The sequence below is a fragment of the Heptranchias perlo genome, chromosome 20 (assembly GCF_035084215.1).
Source record: "Heptranchias perlo isolate sHepPer1 chromosome 20, sHepPer1.hap1, whole genome shotgun sequence".
Lineage (NCBI taxonomy): Eukaryota > Metazoa > Chordata > Chondrichthyes > Hexanchiformes > Hexanchidae > Heptranchias > Heptranchias perlo.
In genome coordinates, this window is record NC_090344.1 from 49,756,661 (window position 1) to 49,775,839 (window position 19,179).

General features: G+C 45.5%; 1 protein-coding gene across 4 annotated transcripts in view; it reads right to left on the reverse strand.

The window, feature by feature from the left end:
- Positions 1–3,647: 3,647 nt before the first annotated feature.
- The window catches only part of LOC137335848 (2-oxoglutarate dehydrogenase complex component E1), a 78,869-nt gene continuing 63,337 nt past the window's right edge, over positions 3,648–19,179 (reverse strand). For all 4 annotated transcript variants that reach the window (XM_068001322.1, XM_068001320.1, XM_068001319.1 and 1 more), the window contains 10 exons: positions 18,198–18,326; positions 16,465–16,615; positions 15,451–15,578; positions 14,265–14,443; positions 12,715–12,786; positions 12,470–12,595; positions 9,551–9,623; positions 7,627–7,790; positions 6,709–6,863; positions 3,648–4,411 (listed from right to left, as the gene is read on the reverse strand). In XM_068001322.1, the coding sequence (XP_067857423.1) occupies positions 4,288–4,411; positions 6,709–6,863; positions 7,627–7,790; positions 9,551–9,623; positions 12,470–12,595; positions 12,715–12,786; positions 14,265–14,443; positions 15,451–15,578; positions 16,465–16,615; positions 18,198–18,326 (1,301 nt within the window). In that variant the 3' untranslated portion in view covers positions 3,648–4,287. The remainder of the gene's footprint in view (positions 4,412–6,708; positions 6,864–7,626; positions 7,791–9,550; positions 9,624–12,469; positions 12,596–12,714; positions 12,787–14,264; positions 14,444–15,450; positions 15,579–16,464; positions 16,616–18,197; positions 18,327–19,179) is intronic.

The following is a 19,179-nucleotide window of genomic DNA, read 5'->3' on the forward strand; positions in this document are numbered from 1 at the left end:
TTTGAGATGGGTTGGGAGAGCCAGACAAGAAATGGATCACACACCATCAAATCTGTTGGATTAAATGTGATTTTCCTTCTGCAGTGTATTTCCAACAAGATGTGAAATACCTAGCAATAACATGGAGTGCTTTGTCTATGCAGCACACCTAATCCCTTTATCCATGTGTACAAATGTCACAGCCTGTATAATTATCCAACAGTGGTGGTTCAACCAAGCAGCCGAGTGAGTGCAATGAAAACAAAGCAGTCTTACCTTGAATAACACCTGATGAACTGTTTAGTGCACTGTAACCTTCCCTGCTTTCTCCATGGCTCGTGACTCGTCACTTGATACCTTGCCACCGATTCCCTGAGGTTGACTACTTAAGTCCGGTTGCAATAAAAAAAATAGCAAAGCTGTTTCCTGTGCTTTCCCCCACTCCACATCTGATAGTGGAGACTCGTGCTTTGGTTGGTTTCCATAGGCACAAGCCACCCTCCGCCTCATTGCTAAGTAGCCATTCTTCACACATGAGTCAGACTGGGTATTCAACCATAAGGGGCATCACAGCCAAGCACAATCCTTCCCTCACTTGACATTCACAAACACACACACACTCACCTTTCTCCACCCCCTCGCTGGGGTTTCATAACTAGGACTGGAAGCCTGAACTGATTTTTTTCCTCTCCTACCATGTAGACAGTCAGTGACGGAGCACCCCCACTGTCACCCAGGCTGAGTTCAACTAACAATAGGCCACATCACTGTGACACTCAAAAGCTCTTGTGGCTCGGTCTTTATAATGGAACTGGATTAGGTTTTATATCAAATCCATCCTCTGCAAGTGTAGCAGCAAAGAGCTTAAGTATATTTGAAAAGCACTCATTTATTAATTATGATTCCAGGTGCTCCAACACTCCTGAATTTCCTCAAATAGGAGTACTTGTTTTGGAGGGGGATGGGAAAGATATCGGCTTTGTCCCAGAGGCCCATCCCAGAGGCCCAAGCTCAGATAGCTAATAATGCTTTACAAAGTAACGCTGTTCCTTAACATACTGTGTTTCAAAAATAAAAATGATTGCAAATATAACTGGCAGAAATAAAACATGCAATTGATTGTAAATCAATTTGAGGTTCTTTAAAAGTCTCTAAAGGCATCAGGTTCCAAAAGACAGTAACTGTGGACCAGCCTCAGTAGTTGACGCAGGAAATTTGTGCACAACTCACAAATGCACATTCGTCATGCAGCGATCCGGGAACCAACACCAATGTGCAAGAGTTTGACCAGAGTCAGTAACCATTACTTGTAAATGTCAGAGAAGGAGTTTTAAAACATGTCGAGGGTTCCACAAAAAGACAGAAGCCGGATCCACTGTGAAGACACCTCCCCAGCTGGTGTTAAAGTCACTCTTCTGAATAAATTACAATCTTCAGGAAACATTCAAGCAAACAGGAAGCAGCTATGTCCTCACTGATAAAAACATCCTCTGACAAACCACACTTGAAAACAACAAAAATCGCAAACGTGCAATAAAAATCGCAAACGTCTGCACAAATCCTTTTAGCAGGTACCACCACAGAGCTGCTTTGTTTACTGACCACTGATAAACCGCACCCCCCGCCCCACCCTGCAAACTCTTAAGGCGAGTGTCTTGCTTCACCCAAGAGCTCACAGTTCATGTGGGAACCTGGATGGAGACTGTTGGGAGTTTGGCTGCAGGGAGGTGCACCAGCAAGTATGATCCTGTCCTCACCAGACACCATGCAACATGCACTTTTTTTTGCAGTGTTCACAGAATATAGTGATGAGAAGGAGCACTCGCTGTTTCTTACCTATGCTGATCCAGGCGTTGAATGAGTGCCCCTACTTCCACCAGCTAAATCAGCTCAGGCATCAAACTTTGGCTCAGCCACTTTGAGATCCAAGGACCATGGCTGGAAGACATCTTAAGAAAGCATCATCAGGATCAGTTATAATTCCCTCCCCCCCCCCCCCCCCTCATCAGTTCAATTGTCTGCCAAGACTCATTACCAAGGGTCACATATGACCACCTGGATTAAGTACCGTCTGCTGAATGGCAGGCGGACTTTATTGCAAAAAAGTTCAATGGAGGGTTTATGACTACCATTTTATGGCAGATCTTGGTATGCGGAATAAACTGGCACTGTTGCATCTTTTTGGATGGTTACTTCCATCTAACCAAGAAGTCAGCTGCACGCAGTTTGGTTGTGTCCATGTGCAAAACAATGGCTTCTTTCCCTTCCATAACCACAATCTGCAGGATAAAAAAAAAAATCACCGTACATTCCCGCCAAGCCTAAAACCTTTTCACGAGTAATGTCCCCACCTTTCAAAACCTCTTCCCTAAAAAAGCACACTTCTCAACCCCTTAGTTTACTCCAAATACTGCCCCATTTCCAGCCTCCCTTTCCTCTCCAGGTCCTTGAATATCACCACCCAGCTCCATGCTCACTTCTTCCACCACTCCCCGTTTCCTCGCCATCTACTGCACTGAGACCATCCTGGTCAAAGTCACCAAGGCAATCTGTTTGTGACTGTGATCGCACTGAGTTACCCTCCCCCCTGTCCTCGACCGCTCCATGATCTTTGATGCAGTCAATCACTCCATCCCCCTGCTCTTCTCCCCGGCAATGCCCACTCTTGCATATTCCAATAAAGTCAAGCACATCTCGCGGAACGGTTTCTCCTCCCGCTCACGCAGTCACCTCCGGCAAGCCCACAAACGTTCCATCCAGGGCTTCTTCCTACTCCTTGCCCACATACTACCCTGAGTGATATTTTCGTTCAACGTTAAGTGAGCTTCCATCTGTATGCTGATAACACACAGCTTTCTCTCCATCACCATCCTCAATTCTATGACTATCACTGAGCTGTCTAACATCAAGTCATGGATGAGGTGGAACTTTCTCCATCTGAACATTAGCAACAGCAGAACTTGTCCTTTCTCTCAATTGTGTTCAGTGCCCGCTCCCCGGCTGCTTGCTCAGACTGAACGCGATAGTGTGCAACCTCAATATTTTGTCTGACTCCAAGTTGAGTTTTAAACCCCATATCCGACCCACTGCCAAGATGGCCAGTTTCCACCTCAGTAACATTGCTTTCCCCTCTCCTTACCTCATTCCACAGCTGCTGAAACTCTCATTTGTGCCTGTCTCACTCTGGGTTTGCTTTCTCGAATATTCTCACACCAGCCTCCGAATCACCACCCTACACAAACTCCAACTTGTCCAAAAGTCTCACCAGCATTGTATCCTACTCACCCATCATCTCCTATACCTCCCCTCCATGCAATGATTTCAAAAAAACATTTGCAAATGCCTTCATGGCTATGCCCTTGCATCCTCTTCCAGTCCAACATCCCAACTCTGGCCTACCATGCGACCTCCCCCATCGCCTGCTCCACTATCTACAGAAGAGCCTTCAACCATTACAACCCCTCAATACTTCCCTCCACTCCCTTCAGAGTCTCCTCAAAACTCTCTCTGATCTCACCTTTTCTCATCCCCCCCTGACTCTTGCCCCCCCCCCCACAGTGAAGCACCTTGGGACATTCCACTGTGTTAAAGGCACGGTACAAGAAGAAAAAGTTGTTTTCAGACCAACTCCAGACATTTTTTTTTTAAAAAACAAAACAAAGTGTTGCTTGAGGAGAAAGTCTTTTATTGATGAAGCTATATTCAGTTGAAAACTTTATTTGTACCAAAATAAATAAATCAGTTTTTGTACTGCGCAGTTTCAAGAAGTGGTAATTGAGATAAAACTCTCTCCTCCTCCCCCCACAAATAGGTGAATGAAACATCGTCATCTTGATTTTGGCACAGGCTGAAAGTGCACTGCCTTCTCCAAATGATAAACGGTTAAAGTCTCGAGCACAACTCGTGTAGCAGTGGAGAGAGGAAGCTAAAATCGGAACGTGATCCAGCCATCGACCGGGAGTTAGCCCACAGCTAGTTCAGAAATAGAAAAATTCCTTATTCACAAAATTTACAAACCACACCTTATTACTTCAACTGCTCGGTTAAACTAAACAATACATTAAAAAGTGGGAGCGGGTGAAGCAAAAGCATGTCAGTGGCCTGTTTATACACAGCTGTTTTCTGCTTCATAATTCCTGTATTGATTCGAGGTATTTTTTTTTTCTCTCTCTATCTGAACTAAATGCTGCAGAAACAAGCCTCTTGCCAATTGTAGTTAGAAGATCTCAGTAGCATGCACAGCCTAAGTCCCTAAGAGTAAGGACGGAAAATGAAGTTTCAGATGTCGAGTGAATCCAAGACAAGGTCCTAGTTGTTCAGGTTCTTGAAGGAGTCCAAGTTAAAGCTGGTCTCCAGGAACCTCTTGAGCTCCTGTAAGTGAGTGTTCTTGTTACCTGTGGCTGGGGAGGAGGCCGGATCACGGCCAGCATACCTGCCGAGGAGAGAAAGACCATCGGTTAACAAGCGCCTTGACCTGGAAGACAGGCCTGATCGACGGGATGCAACTCGCCCCTGGCTGCAAGAGTCTCAGCTGAAATGAGCTCGGCAGCCTCAACCTAGTTCACAAGATTGATACAGGTGAGGAAGGTGATTCAGCCCATCTAGAAAGACCCTGCAGTCTCCCCATCACAGCGTTCAATTGTTTCTTGAACGATTCCGGGTTTTTGACTTTCCTACTCGACCTGGAAGTCCATTCCATGTGCTGGTTGCTGTATGTGAAGAACACCTTATCATCAGTCTTAAATTTACCGTTTATTAGTTTGAACCCTTGTCCCTTCAGGTTAATTTGAAGTCATTTTTCAGATCCACCTTTTCTAACCCATTTACTATCTTACAAACTTTTACCCATTTTACTATCTTACAAACTTCCACCTTTTCTAACCCATTTACTATCTTACAAACTTTTACCAAGACCAGCTCTGTCACCTCCTTTCGATGATATATAGAGTCTGTGTTTCTCCAGTCATTTGATATCACAGATTAGCTCTGCGGCTCTTCTCTGGACCTGCCTCTGATGCAGAGAGGCTGATCTCTCTCTCTCCCCTTTTCCCCCCCCCCCCCGCTGCACTGGAGAGTCGAGAACTAGGGGGCATAGTAGTAGGATAAGAGGTCGGCCATTTAAGACTGAGATGAGGAGGAATGTCTTCACTCAGCGGGTTGTGAATCTTCGGAATTCCCCACCCCAGAGGGCTGTGGACACTGAGTTGTTGAATATATTCAAGGCTGAGATCGATAGATTTTTGGATTCTAGGGGAATAAAGGGATATGGGGATTGGGCAGGAAAGTGGAGTTGAGGTTGAAGATCAGCCATGATCTTATTGAATGGCGGAGCAGGCTCGAGGGGCCGTATGGCCTACTCCTGCTCCTATTTATGTTCTTATGTGACCGAAACTGACAACAGTACTCAAGGTGTGGAGTGACTGAGCACTGCATGGTTTGAGCACGACTTCCTCTAACTTGCACTCTTCTCTCGGTGACATAGTTCAGCATTCTGTTTCTTTTGTTGGTTGTTGCTCTGCAGTGATTGGGCGTGTTGAAAGCAGTCTACTAAAAGCTATTTCAACATCATCCTTCTTACTGGGTATGGGCTGAAAGCACAGAACTGCTTCTCATTAGGCCCTAAATCGGTCTCATTCAGGTCACTGAATGGCCGTGAGAGAAATGGAAAAATGTCACATTGGCTCAGTCGGGGACCTTCTACTTCTGAGGGTGGCACTGAAGTACACTGCTAGGACAGAATAGAGGGAGCTGGACTCGACTTCTAACTCCTGCTACACCTGGCCGCCTTCTTGTTATTGTTAATACTCGGTCTGGATGACCGAAATAAAAAAAATGTTGACTTCCCCGGCACCAACATTCTTTAGCTTGAAGAGCACAAAATTAAGCTGCTAATCTTGTTCTACGTGCCTGCTTGAAACTAAACTGGGTGGGGCGAACCTAGCACCCTGTCCCATCGCCTCAGCTGCTAGGGTGGGGGAAACCTAGCACCCTGTCCCATCGCCTCAGCTGCTAGGGTGGGGGAAACCTAGCACCCTGTCCCATCGCCTCAGCTGCTATCTTTTTGCTTTCACTTTCTGTGATTCAAAAAGGTTTGACTGCCACTGTTGGGGTGTTCATTTAAGTCTTTCCAGGCATGGCTGAGAATACTTACCCAGTCAGGCAACAGGCCCTTGTGGGATTAGATTTATCTGCTCCTTAATCTTCACTTCACCTGGCTGGATTCATTTGACTGTTGATTTTATTTTCAGTCGAGTCCTTCCTGTTTAGTTGGGGTCCCAACTCTACTTTTAGTGAGACCTTTTTAACCTTGATGTCCATGATGTTAGTGTCTACCCCTCACCCCAGCTTTCTCCCTTCCTCTCCTGAAGGTGCCAAGTCTCGCTGGAATATGGTTCCACAGCCACCAAAGCTCTCCTGTACTTCACCCTGGCAGCCATTCTTCACGTGAGCCTAGAGAGTCGGAGTCAGCAGGATATTCAGTCGTGGGTCCAATCCAACTCACTGGACGCCCATACCTTCATCCCCCGACCCCCCTTCCCCCGACCCCCAGGGCAATGGAAGCCAACTGTAAAACCCCAACAGAGATGAACTAACTCAGCGTAGACCAGGAATCGAATCAGGAACTTTCTGGCCGATGTGCTCAGCGTTACACCAAGTGTGCTACAAATAAAGAGTTTAACAATAAATGGACGCGGGGCTGGGCGCCACACGATCGAACGCCGTACTCACCAGACAGCCCGCTCACGGCGAGTGGTGACCCGGATACGTGGCTTCACATACTCATAGTAACCCTGGTTTTTGTGCTCCTCCTGACACCAAACAAGCTCAGCGTTGGAATATTTCTTTGCTTCTTGTTCAACCACGTCGAATGGGAAGGGAGAGAGCTGGAGAGGGAAACACGCACAAAATAGTGAAGCTCCTTAAAGGCAGAGTTATCCCTGATTTAGTACAAACCATTGTGTACGCTGCATTCTACCCCCCAAAACAATAGAAAATGTGAACGGAAAGCTTCTACAGGGGAGACGACCCCGCCGCTTCCTACACTGATCTAACAGGGTTTATGCCTGGTTACCTTAAAAGCTGGATAGAACGAAGAGAAGGCAGTCTGAAGACTGAATAATGATGGTAAATCCATTTAGACATACCTCTTCCAGGATCTTTTACCTGGGACTTAGCAACACCAGAGTGTGATTTCCAGGGAATAGGCTGACCTGACCTCCCATCCATCTTCTCACCTGAAGGCACGGACTCTTGCTGGGGGACAGCCACCTGCAGCTCTCAGGTACCTCAGTGTGTCCTTTGTTCATGTATGCATCCAGACAGCAAGTGCCGGCAGGCTATTTAACATGGGGAGCATTACAGCCGAGCCCAATCCCCGCGTTCACACAAACACTTTCTGGCAAAGATCACTTGATCATCAGGACTGAGAATCATTGATGATTTTCCTCTCCCTAACCCCAGGGGGTACTGAGGCCAATTTCAGCACCCTTACTGCTGCCCTGGCTGAGGTCACAGAGCTCAGCACAGGCTGGAATAAGAGAAGTTTAAAAGCCAACACCTTTCCGCTACACCTCTGGTGATAGGCATTGTGTCACTAAAGAAAAACATGCAGTTTCCTACAAGAGGGAGGGAAGTTGGAAGGCTCACCTGCTCCACCCTGGTGATTGCAACCTCAGATTCCAGGCCTCTGTTCTTGCGCTCTTTTGCCAGTTCATAGTATACTTTACCAGTACAAAACAGCACCCTCTTAACCTCTTCTGGCTTCTGAGCTGCAGGTCCATCCTCCACGATTCCACGCAGGAATTCTGTACCTGGAGAAGTTAATACACGTGCTGTCAGTGCATATATCATTCTTACTAGTATACACCTATTCCATCCATTCCCCTCTACCACCAGACTTTTTTTTCCCCCTTCTTCATTTGCTGGCCTACAATTCCCAAAGGCACCAATCACCCTGCAACAGCTCACAGTGATCCTCAGTCACTAAAACCTGTTGAGTGTGAGGAAGTTAGTTAACGGTGAGGGCCAGCACAGCTGACCCTAATCCTGTGTCAACAGATGCCAACTTTCCAGCAGGGGGTCACTGGCTAACAATCGGGGCAAGGATCTAAGCCGAATTACCCCTCCCTAGCTCATGGGCACTGAAGCCAATCGTAGCCAGCCAATTGCTACCCGGCTGCGATCTGTCAACTCAATGTGGACCAGAGATTAAATATGGGGCCTCTGGTCCATTTGGGCTTCTGTTTTCTGTTGAGTAGCTGAGTACAGTAAGGATTCCACTTTTCCACTCCATTTTAATCGAACAGAAAAATCAGTACCTCAAGAGTAAAATACAACTGGTGGAGTTATTAATCCTTACACTGCTGAACAAACAGGTACTACAAATACAGTCACCCAACAAAGTCTTGCACTGAATGAAAGCCTACGCTGTACAAGCAAAGTATACACGACAGACATGCACATCTGTAACTTCAGGCGTATCACAACCCTAATATTCCTTAAGGGTCTATGAACTATGGAGTTACCTACACACCTCGCCATTGGTAGGCAGGGGCTGAGTTTAACATGCCTCATTTTTCGCCTCACTGTGTGCTAAAAGAAAACCACTGAACTAACTCGATCTTTCTGGACAATTTCAGAGGCATCCCAATAGATTGGGTTAGATAATCTCTCAGTGATGTGTCATGGTAACCATGGTCTCCTGGAGCTTATATTGCTTTCCAGAGTCGAAGAGAATTTTCCACACTTTTCCCTGAAAATGGTCACAGGCTTCCACCCTCTCCCCAGGAGTTAGGATTACTAGTGATGGGAGGGAGATACACTGCACAGCTGTTGCCCAGACATTCCTTTCACTCACTCCTTTCTATATGCAGGTCGGGACTCTCTACTGTTGCCAGAACAAGCTACAGACTCATTCCAATGAGTCCTTCCCCATCCCACTTTTAATCTGTCCTCATTTTCTCGTGTCAAAACCCTAGACCCAGACAGGGAGGAGAGCAATCTGCTCCGATCCTCCCAACCAAGGTGGTGTGGGGGAAAAGGTGCAAGTGGGCTTCGTCCTTGGACTTCCTCTCCCCAGATGAGGAAGCATGTGCCCCTCTGTTCTGCAATGCTCAGCGGCTGAGATGCGAACTCTAAGTGGAGGGCTGTGGAGAGGGGATGAAGTGAATCCCATCAGTGCAAGGCAGAGACAGACAGGTAAGACCACGGATTGATTAGAGTGATTATAGGAAACCCAAGAAAAACAAAACCAAAGTCATTGAAGAGGCTTTGCTTGTAGCAGGAAGGAAACAGAGTTGCTTCTCTTCCATTGATCGACTCACTCCACTTGGGAAACAATGGGAAAATGGGGCACTGTTACTCGGGAAGGAAACACGGCGTTCTGACCCAATAATGATGGCCAAGACAGCATGGTTCGGGTGGTTGTTTCACACAGATATTAATGGTATGGCCACTAATACAAACAAGATGATCAATTGAAGGAATCACACTGCAAACAATGTCAAGACTTTCACTACCTTAAGGGTACAGGAGAAAGTGAGGGATCCCTGTTGAAGGCACACCAACATACCTGAGAGCATTACATCAAAGCTGGATTTAGCCTCAGGATGGCGCAGCAATGATTTGGGGGTGAAGATGATCAGCTGAAAATGAAGAGAAAAGTAAATGGATTAGTTCCCTCTGAACAGCATCAAAGTATCAGTTGGACATGTGTTTGTTGGGTGTGCTGTGGGCATCTGGCTGAAGAGGTACAAGACAGCATGTCACCTCTCAAACAGCACATTTCACAAGACCGGAGAAAGAGACACTTCAACCTATTTGATCTCATCCTTCCAGACACCAAGCCCAACATTTTCTCAATGTAGCAGGGCTGTCCACGAAACAGCCCATGGGCCATTTTCAGTCCACAATCCAACCCTCAAATCGGCAACTGAGTCCTATTTGTGCTTACAACTTTTACTTGCCATTTTGTCCCGTTTGAATTTTATGGTCTGGAGGGTTGGAAAGGGCTGTTTCTCAGCACTGTTACCTCACAGGTGATAAATCCTGAATCAGACCACGATCTGTTAGTACGAGCAACCTGAGAAAACTTTATATGCAGCTCTACATCTTAATGGCACACACCCAAGCATGCTCACAAAAGGCAAAAACTTGTACTCTCCTGCATTGCAACATCTGGCTAAAATAGCCCAGGACCCTGGCCTCAACCACCCTTCCAGGCCATCAGCTCCAGCTGTTAATCAACCTCTGTGCAAAGAAATACCTCCCTTTGTCAGTCCTGTTTCTTGTTCAAATGCTTCTCCATCTCAGTGCAACAGTTTGAAAAAAAAGCAAAGTGGAAAGTGTAAGAATATTGGAAATAGGGAAAAATTGACATCTTTTTCTTAACCATCATGCTCTGCAAGCTGTGCTGTGTGTTTTGCCGACTGTGCAGCTTATTTTACTGAATTGTAAAACTGTTCACCTTTGACTAGTGACTGACCCTTGTCAGCCTCATTGTGAGGCAAGGCAGCTACGTGATAAAACAGGTATAATGACCCAAAAAGCAGAACGATAATCCAAACATAGCGGTAAGACCAGGATCATGACGACATGGACAGACGAGTGCGGTCAAACAAACTGGCCACCTTGAAAAACTACCTTGCAATAGGGTCTCAGGGTTAGATGAGTAATGTTAAAACAAGCTCACCATCTTGAATTCTTTGAGAAACAACTTTGTTAATCTATAAGGGTCGTTAATCTGCAAGACCCTTATAGAATGTTGTTCCATATATGGTGTGAGTTTCCTGCCCTGGGTTTTGGGGGTGGGGGGGTGACATAAAAACCCAACATCGATTGAGCTCAAGGCAGAGGAATCAGTGAAGCTCACCAAGCTGTCTGAAGTTGACACTGCTGTCAGACGAGCACCTGACTTACTGGAAGACCACCTCAATGTGGGAGAACTTGAAACGACCACATCGTCAACTTAATTACAACCTCTGCCCAGAGATCAAATGGGGTAATATTGTTTTGATCTTTGTCTAAATATGATACCTTTACATGTTTGATTTGACTATTAATAAATGAGACATCGATTACCAATTGGTGTCACGTCCAAATCTGTTCCAAAAGATGGTTTCAGAAGAAGCTTCCCTTCTGATTAATGCAACAATTCGGTCAAATTCTGAGCATTCCCAATTTCCGTCCTCTCAAGGCACCTCTGCCTCCGAGTCTATCTGAAGACGTCTGTACCTGGGGCAGGATGTTCCCAATTATTGTGGGGTAAATGCCTGCACCTCTGATCTCAAAAATAATTACCTTCATTTTTCCTCATCAAATCCAAATTCAGGTGGAAAGAGAAAGTGTGAACGAGCGAACACGAGAACAAATGAGAGAGATAGCACACAAGAGTGAACACGTGCAAGAGAGTGTGCAAAGTGAAGTTGCTGACTTGGATCACTGTGACCAGTTTTTATTAAATACACTGCTTTATGCATAACCATATTTGGAGTTTGCCTGAACACAAGGAGTAGGCCATTTGACCCCTTGAACCTGTTCTGCTGATCTGAACCTCAACTCCATTTACATGGTTTTGCTCCATATCCCTTGATACCCGGTTACGTGGTGCTTAAAATCATACACATACTACACACAGCACGCTGGTAAATCTGCAGTTTTCTTCCCCCCCCCCCCCCCACCCCCTCCTTTCCTGAGGGCCTGAACTTTTTGCGGGGAAGAGTTCCATAGCCCCAAGTAGACCTTTGGTACCTCACCCAAGTCGTCATTCTTCATGTGCGAGTCTAGTCAGCAGCCTGTCCCACTAAGAGGCCGTCACAACTGAGTCCAATCTTGTCCTTTCAAACACACACATGGGCACTTTCCATCAGGGATCACTGAATGGCAATCAGGAGCAGGAACCTTGGCCGATTTCCCCCCCACCTCCTGCCTGGAGAGATGGAGGGCAATTGTAGCACCCCTAGCTCAGGTCAGCTAATTGACAACAGATTGAGGATCAAACCAGCGACCTTCCTGATCGGTGGCAGCTCAGCGCCACACCTGATGAGGCCACTGAGCCAACGAGGAATTATTTTTTTTTTTAAATTTAAAAATTAAGCTTCCCCCCACCTCCGCAAGAACACCTGCCGGTACCGAGTCACAGGTAATTGGTCCAAGAGAACTGTGGTGGAGGCACAAGTCGAAACAGGGAAGCAGCCTGACAGCATTTTCTTTGCTCTTCACTGGTATCGACACGAGAAGCTTAGAGCTGAAATGTGAAGTGGCTCTGAGCGCCAACAATGTGAATAGCGCTGAGTAAAATGCCAAGCTGTTAAGGTGGCTGACATTCGGCCAATACAAACAGCTAAGTGTAAAATATTTTGAAACAGCCCAATGCTGCACAGGCATATGCTGGAAGCAGGCTTGACCCCCGGCTCCAAGGGGTTCTAAAGATAAGAAAACTTAAGCAGTTGGAGTAACAGAAATGTACGCACAAGCTCGAGACTGCACTGACCGGCTTTCTGAAAGGTAGCAATATTTGTCTCCTCAGGACATGGAAGTAATTTGCAGGCGTGGAGCAATTCACCACGATCCAGTTAGTGTCGTACAGCTGCCGTACTGCAAAATCTTCCGTAATTTTCTGGAGAGAAAAAAAACCAAAATCATGCAAGTTAGTGCAATCCCACAACACCAGACCCACGCAGCCCCCAGGGCCCCAGTCCCTGACTCAGGCTGCCCACACTATTCCTCAGCACTCACCGGGACGACGTCAGGGTCATCGTTGCACATCTGCAGGAATCTCTCTGGTCTGGCGGAGGAATGTTCGGGTCCCTGTAACCATCACAACAGCCATAAATCATTTATAGCTCAACATAAAGCGCCACGCAAAGATTAATCTTTAACTGATCAATGCGTGCAAGTGTGGGAGGGGGAGGAAAATCTACTGCACTGATTACAAAAAAAAGGTGAAAAAAATATTTCACAATCATTACCAGCAGCACTCAATGGCTAAAACAGCATCATTCTAACTACTCCAGATATTTACTTTTTTTTTTTAAGTAATAAAAATGTATTAATTTCAGTCCCCGACAGCTGGGATATATTACATCACTGCTAATGGTTCCATGAACGAGTTTTTCTAGAATGCGCCCCACTGGCCTGGAGCTAGTATTAAGCTTCTATTGAGACCTGCCAGTGTTTTACTCCTAAAATAATAATTTCAGTTTGGGTCTCATCTCTGGATGAGTTTTAGTCTTGGGAAGACATGTAATCCTAGGTTCTCAACTCTTGGCTTCACAAATGGAATGAAAAGAATTCCACATTTTCAATTATCAACTTTCTGGTCTTTTCAGGCAACCTCTTGCTAAATTTATGTTTCAAAGCACCTCAGAATTGTGCTTTCATCTTCTCACACAGTTCACAAAGCCACGAGGAATGCTGAGAAGCAACAAACTGAGGCTTCAATGTGAACTGAAACTTTATTCATCAGTTCCAGTTTGCAACATCTGTTCCAAAAGTTGTGCGCTACTGACCAATGTTTTAATTTTACATTTAGGTCCAATCTCATCTATTTAACTCCAATTTTCATCTTATTTTGGCTTGGTCTTCCTGAGGAATTGTATTTTTAAGTGACAAAAATATTTTTTATTCCTTATTCTCTTCCTCATTTTCATCAATTTAAACACGGTTGCCCACAACAAACCCGGCTGTCCAACTTTTGGCATTTTACTACTGCCTGCAAATATCATATTGTACGTTAGTGAAAGAGAAAAACTTGAGTCCTGGAAAACTCAAATAAAAACAGAAAATGTTGAAAATATACGTTAGGGGTGTGGGGGCAAGTCTCCACCTGAAGCATTAACCTGAATTTTCTGTTTTCAGATGCTGACAAGCCTGCTATCTATTCCCAACACTTTCTGCTTTTAATTGTGCACTCCAGCTTTTAAAATTCTTCACCTGTAATGAAGTTTTGCCCTCACTCAGTTTTTCTTTAGTACTTCAACTTTTCCTGCAAGTCAGGATAAAATAAAACTCCCAAAGGCAACTGCCTAGCTTGCCTCAATGCTGCCCAGGGACATGCTGCCTCTGTTCATTGCAGTGAATTCATTGCCAAGACCACAGTAACTTTTGCTGACCCATTAGGTTTCATCACACCCTTTCCATCACTCAACTGCTTCTGTGAAGATTAATGCCTCAATTCCAAAAATTTATTACAGACACCAAGTAAGCACATGAATTGGTCGAAGACTGGACCAGGCAGCTCGCACTGGTCTCCTGAAACTTCCCACCCTGAAAGAGGTAAGCCTTACCATTCCTTCCATGCCATGAGGAAGCAGTAGAACAATTCCATTCTGTCGCACCCACTTGGCCTGACCTGGGCTGATGAACTGATCAATGATGCATTGTGCAGTGTTGTGGAAATCACCAAACTGAGCCTCCCACAGAACCAGCGAATTTGGACTAGCCATTGCAAAACCCAGCTCGAACCCTGCAAAAGGAGATTAAAGCAATGCGTTACATAATGAAAATTTGCAAGAAACTTTGCTTCGTCTGGTTTCATGAGCACCAGGCACCCTCTAGTTCCTTATACGGGCTGCCGTTCTTCATGCGTGTGCACAGATGATGAGCGTCGGCAGGCTATTCAACCCCAGAAGGCATCATGGTTGAGTTTGACCCTCTTCTGACCTATTCACATGTGCACTTTGCAGCTGGGGGTGGGGGGGGGTGGTCAGTGGATACGTTTTGGGAGTGAGAACCCTGGCCAATTTTCCCCCTCTTGAGCTCAAGGGCACTAAGGCCAGTTGTAAGTACCCAACTGCTTCCCTGACTGAGATCAGCTAACCTGAGACTTTGTATTCTGGCTCATTACTGCACACATCATCCCTTTCCCTGGCAGGGCAGGGAGGAGCTCCACTAAAAACGGAGTGACCCGTTATTTCAAGTGTGCCCAGTATTCCACATTTCTATTTTTTGGCTTTCTAAAATACAGGTTTTTTTTTTTGAGAAGTACCAATTATATTTATCTGTTCTGATTTTCTTTGTTACTTTGTTGAACACCTGAATGACATCTACATATATTTTACATTGATGGACAAGAGTAATACAAGTCAAAAGTTGAGAGAGCTGGCAGCACGATAGCTGGGATCAAAGGTGAACACAGGACTGGGGGAGGGGAATGGTGAGCAGCCACTCTTGAATTCCACTTCAATGCTGAACAGTGAGCAATGCGAGGGCCTCACTGAGAGGCTGTGCTTTTTCAGAGCAGTTGACTTGTGGACTCAGTTTTTGAGCCAACAATTACAGGAAACTTACACAAGCCACCTTTTCCTCCCGTAATCAAACCAAGTGTATTCTGTGTGCCCTTTATTCACTACGCATCTCAATCCTACATGGTTATTCCGTGCTTGTGTACAGATTCACACCCTCCCCCCACTGATTGTTCAGCAAACTCGGAGCAGTTTTATTAGAAATAAAAAAAAAAGCAAAACGCCTTACCCAGCACCCCGTACTCGGAGAGTGAGCTGTTACACACAGTGTACGGAGCTTGGTTTGGCCACATGTGGTTCATGGGAATGCAAGTCTTCTTATCCACGTTCTGATCATGCAGCACATGATGTCGATGGCTGAGGGAGACACACACACAATAGTTTTCCTTTAGTATCAGATACCAGCAACTGTACAACTGTACAACTGTAATTGGTGGTGTAACACACAGTGAAGAGTGTTCCTGAGAAACATTGGATTGAGGGGTTGATAGAACATCAAGACAATTTAAATGGAGGTTTATGACAACATCTCAACTCCTTCATTCATTACTCACTCCCTATCTTCACAGTGTATACAAACAATCATTGTTTACCTGGCAGATAGCGACAATTGACAAGCTCCCAAGTAGTTAAGATCTGCATGGATCCTACCACACCCTACATTACATACCAAGCACACAATTTCAATCCACCACTTCAACCCCATTCTATCGGCTCTCCCAATCCTTCTTGCGGTAAATTGTAAATTTTTTTTTAAAATTCATTCGTAGGATGTGGGCGTCGCTGGCAAGGCCAACATTTATTGGCCATCCCGAATTGCCCTCGAGAAGGTGGTGGTGAGCCGCCTTCTTGAACCGCTGCAATCTGTGCTACATTGCAAAAATATTTTGCATTTTCAAAGTCAACCCAGAGGCCAAGCGTAGCATTAAAATGAACCCAGGAATGGTTGCACTCAAACCCAGACCAGTTTCTCAGAGACTGGGACAGCTTGCAACCAAACTTAAAGCAAATCCATTTCAACTCTTGAAAGGACAAACCAGGTTTTGGTAAAATGCTTCAGCTAACAGCAATGGCCGCACTTCCAAAAGTAATCCATTGGTTATAAGCATTTTGAAATGTCCCGAGGACGTAAGGTGCTATACAAATTCTATGCTTGTTTATTGAGAAGAGGGAGATGGTCAGAGCGAGGGAACACATACAGACTTTCAAAACATAGTCAGAAGCAGCTCATTTTGATCATTACCTGAAAGTTCCTCTCTCCACGTCCTGCCCGCTCAAGCGGATATGAATACCTTCGTTAAGCAAGGACCCCAATGCCATGTACTCAGATAAGGCCCAGTCCACTGTGCGGTTCTTCACCATCTCTCCGCGGCCTTTTAGAATACGGGTTAAACCTGCAGGAAGGGAATGGAAAACCATTTTAGCACTGAAATTTTAGATAGTTAGCAGAGCAAATGCAATGCCCAGATAATGAAAAATTGAGGGGTTAAGTAGTACTAGATCATTTCCACTGGCTGGCAAATTGATAACAAGGGGACATACACTCAGGATTAACACCAGGAAAACATAGGGGGCCGTTAGAAAAAATGCTTTCATAAAGCTTTATTGAAACATGGACCGCTTGACCAAAAGTGGATATTGAGACAGAGACTGCAGTGGTCACTTAAAAGGGAATTTGATACAGATTTGAAAAGGAAGAATATAAAAAAAGGACAAGAAAATAGGATTACAGTGGATAGTTCCAGTTGAAGAGTTCGCACCAGCACAAGTGCGATGGGCCAAATGGTCTCCTGTACTGTAATTTCTACGACTAGTTCTTTTATGGGTTACGCAGCTGCCCATTATAACATTACTGGCTACCTACAACTACCCTGTGAACAGCGCAAGCTAAGAGCATACCATATAAAAACACATTTACATTTTAAGGCTGTATGAAAGGTTGAAACTGCAAGCGAAGTAACCAGCACCGACTGGTCCAATTTTGCTGCAACCAGTATATTTTCCCCATTTAAAAAAAGTCACCACCCCCTACCACTTCCCATTTCTCGTCTGCTCCACATCCTTTGGTTAACAGGATTCTGCCAATGTGCTTTGTAACTTACTGTTTGGATTTTTCAGAGTCGCCTGCACTGATAAGAGGCTGTAAAATGCAATTGTTAAGGGAGTAGCTCATACATGTTTGCGAATGACACCAAATTGGGAGGGGTTGTAAATAATGGGGAACAGGTGGACCCGCTGCAGAGGGATCTGGATAGGTTATAGGATTAGGCCAAGAAGAGGGAGATGTCATTTAATGTAGAGAAATGACAAGTCAGAGAAGGGAGACAAAGAGTGGGGTACAAAATAAATGGGAACAGTCTACAGGAAACGACAAGAGGGATCTGGAGGAGTTTAATGCAAAACACCTTAAAACCATCAGCGCACTGTTCATTCGTGGTGAACAAAATCGGACCTTAGAATGCACTGCTTGAGGGATGGAGCGCAAGTCCTTGAAAGTAATAGTTAACTTGTACAACTTGTGAAGTGGGCAAGTATTCTGTGAACTTGAGACTGGCTTGACAGACAGAGATGGTAATCTCGAGTTATGTACCGTCCGATGTTCCTGAGGAAATTCAGATATCGGGGTCTGATGTTAGTTCAGTTCGTCCAGTGATGCATCATGGCTTCCTCGAGCTTGCTCGGTTATTTTAGGAGTTGGAGGTTTTTCCCAGTTTTTTTTCTGCTTTTGGCCACAGGTTCCCCCCACCCACTGTTTTTCACCTTCCCCCAGGAATTAGCATTGTTAGTGACTGGGGAGGATGGGGCACAAGGTTGCACCATCGAATGGATAGGGTGAGCATTGATGGGCCAGATAGTCTGTTCTCATCTCTCTTTTAACATGCTTAAAAATATCCATGTGTGTCGGCCAATGGCCAACGCTGCTAGATATGAACTGTGGGGTTGTACTGGAGTCCTCACAAAATAACTTTGATCTACCTCCATGAATAGTGAAATCTTCCACCGGCACAGAGCTGGCTACACTTCCGATGTGATTCAACGTATCTTCACTCAGGCCAGTGGAGGGACAGGTCATGCTTTTAGGTTGGCCATCGAGAGTGAAAAAACCTGGAGGCAGAATGGAGACAACATGTATTACACATCTCAAAAAAGGCAACAGAGAGACACACTTTGCTTCTCCTTTTCACTTTCACTCAGACAGGACAGGCAGGAGTCCTATACTCAGCTCCTGCTGGGAGGTGTGCAAGGTGGCTGATTAATTCTCTCATTTATCATTTCATTCCCTCTTCAGGAAACGTGAGTCTTCTCCACTCACCACGATCAGAAGATAATAGGAGATATTTTAGTTACAAACACTTATTTTCCAGTGCTAATTTTTTCCCTCCCCTCCCCAAGGCACTGACCCCTCAATAGCTGCTGGTCAGCCTCAGGTCCCCTGCTCACTAATCACGTGCGAGGCTTGGCTTGAAGTGCTAGCAGGTTATTTAACAATGGAAGGCATCACTGCTCGAACCTAATGTTCACACACAAGCCTCAGCAAGGCCAACCAGAAGCATGGACCATCTCCGATTTTTCCCTTCCTAACCGGGGGCAGGCGGAGGCTGAGGCCAACACCAGCACTCCAACCCAGTCCGACAAGGTTAGCTAGGTACTAACAGACCAGGGTTTTTAAAACCTGGAACTTGCCTGGTTTGTAGGACTCAGCTGGTTACTTGATAAACTCAATGAGCTGTCAGGGTATTCGATGCTTATAACTACCTCCATACTGCTGCCAGGCACCCTGATGTAGATGAAGGTGGATTGCTCCATTCCTACCCCCACTGCACTTTTTTCTGCCACCTGTGCCCAAGTGCTTTTTGCACTTTCGCCTTCCGGGAGCACTCTTACCTTGTTAAAATCTTCTGTATGGCACTCTGGCTCAGTGTCAGTGAATGTTATGTTATATACAGGGGACACAAAT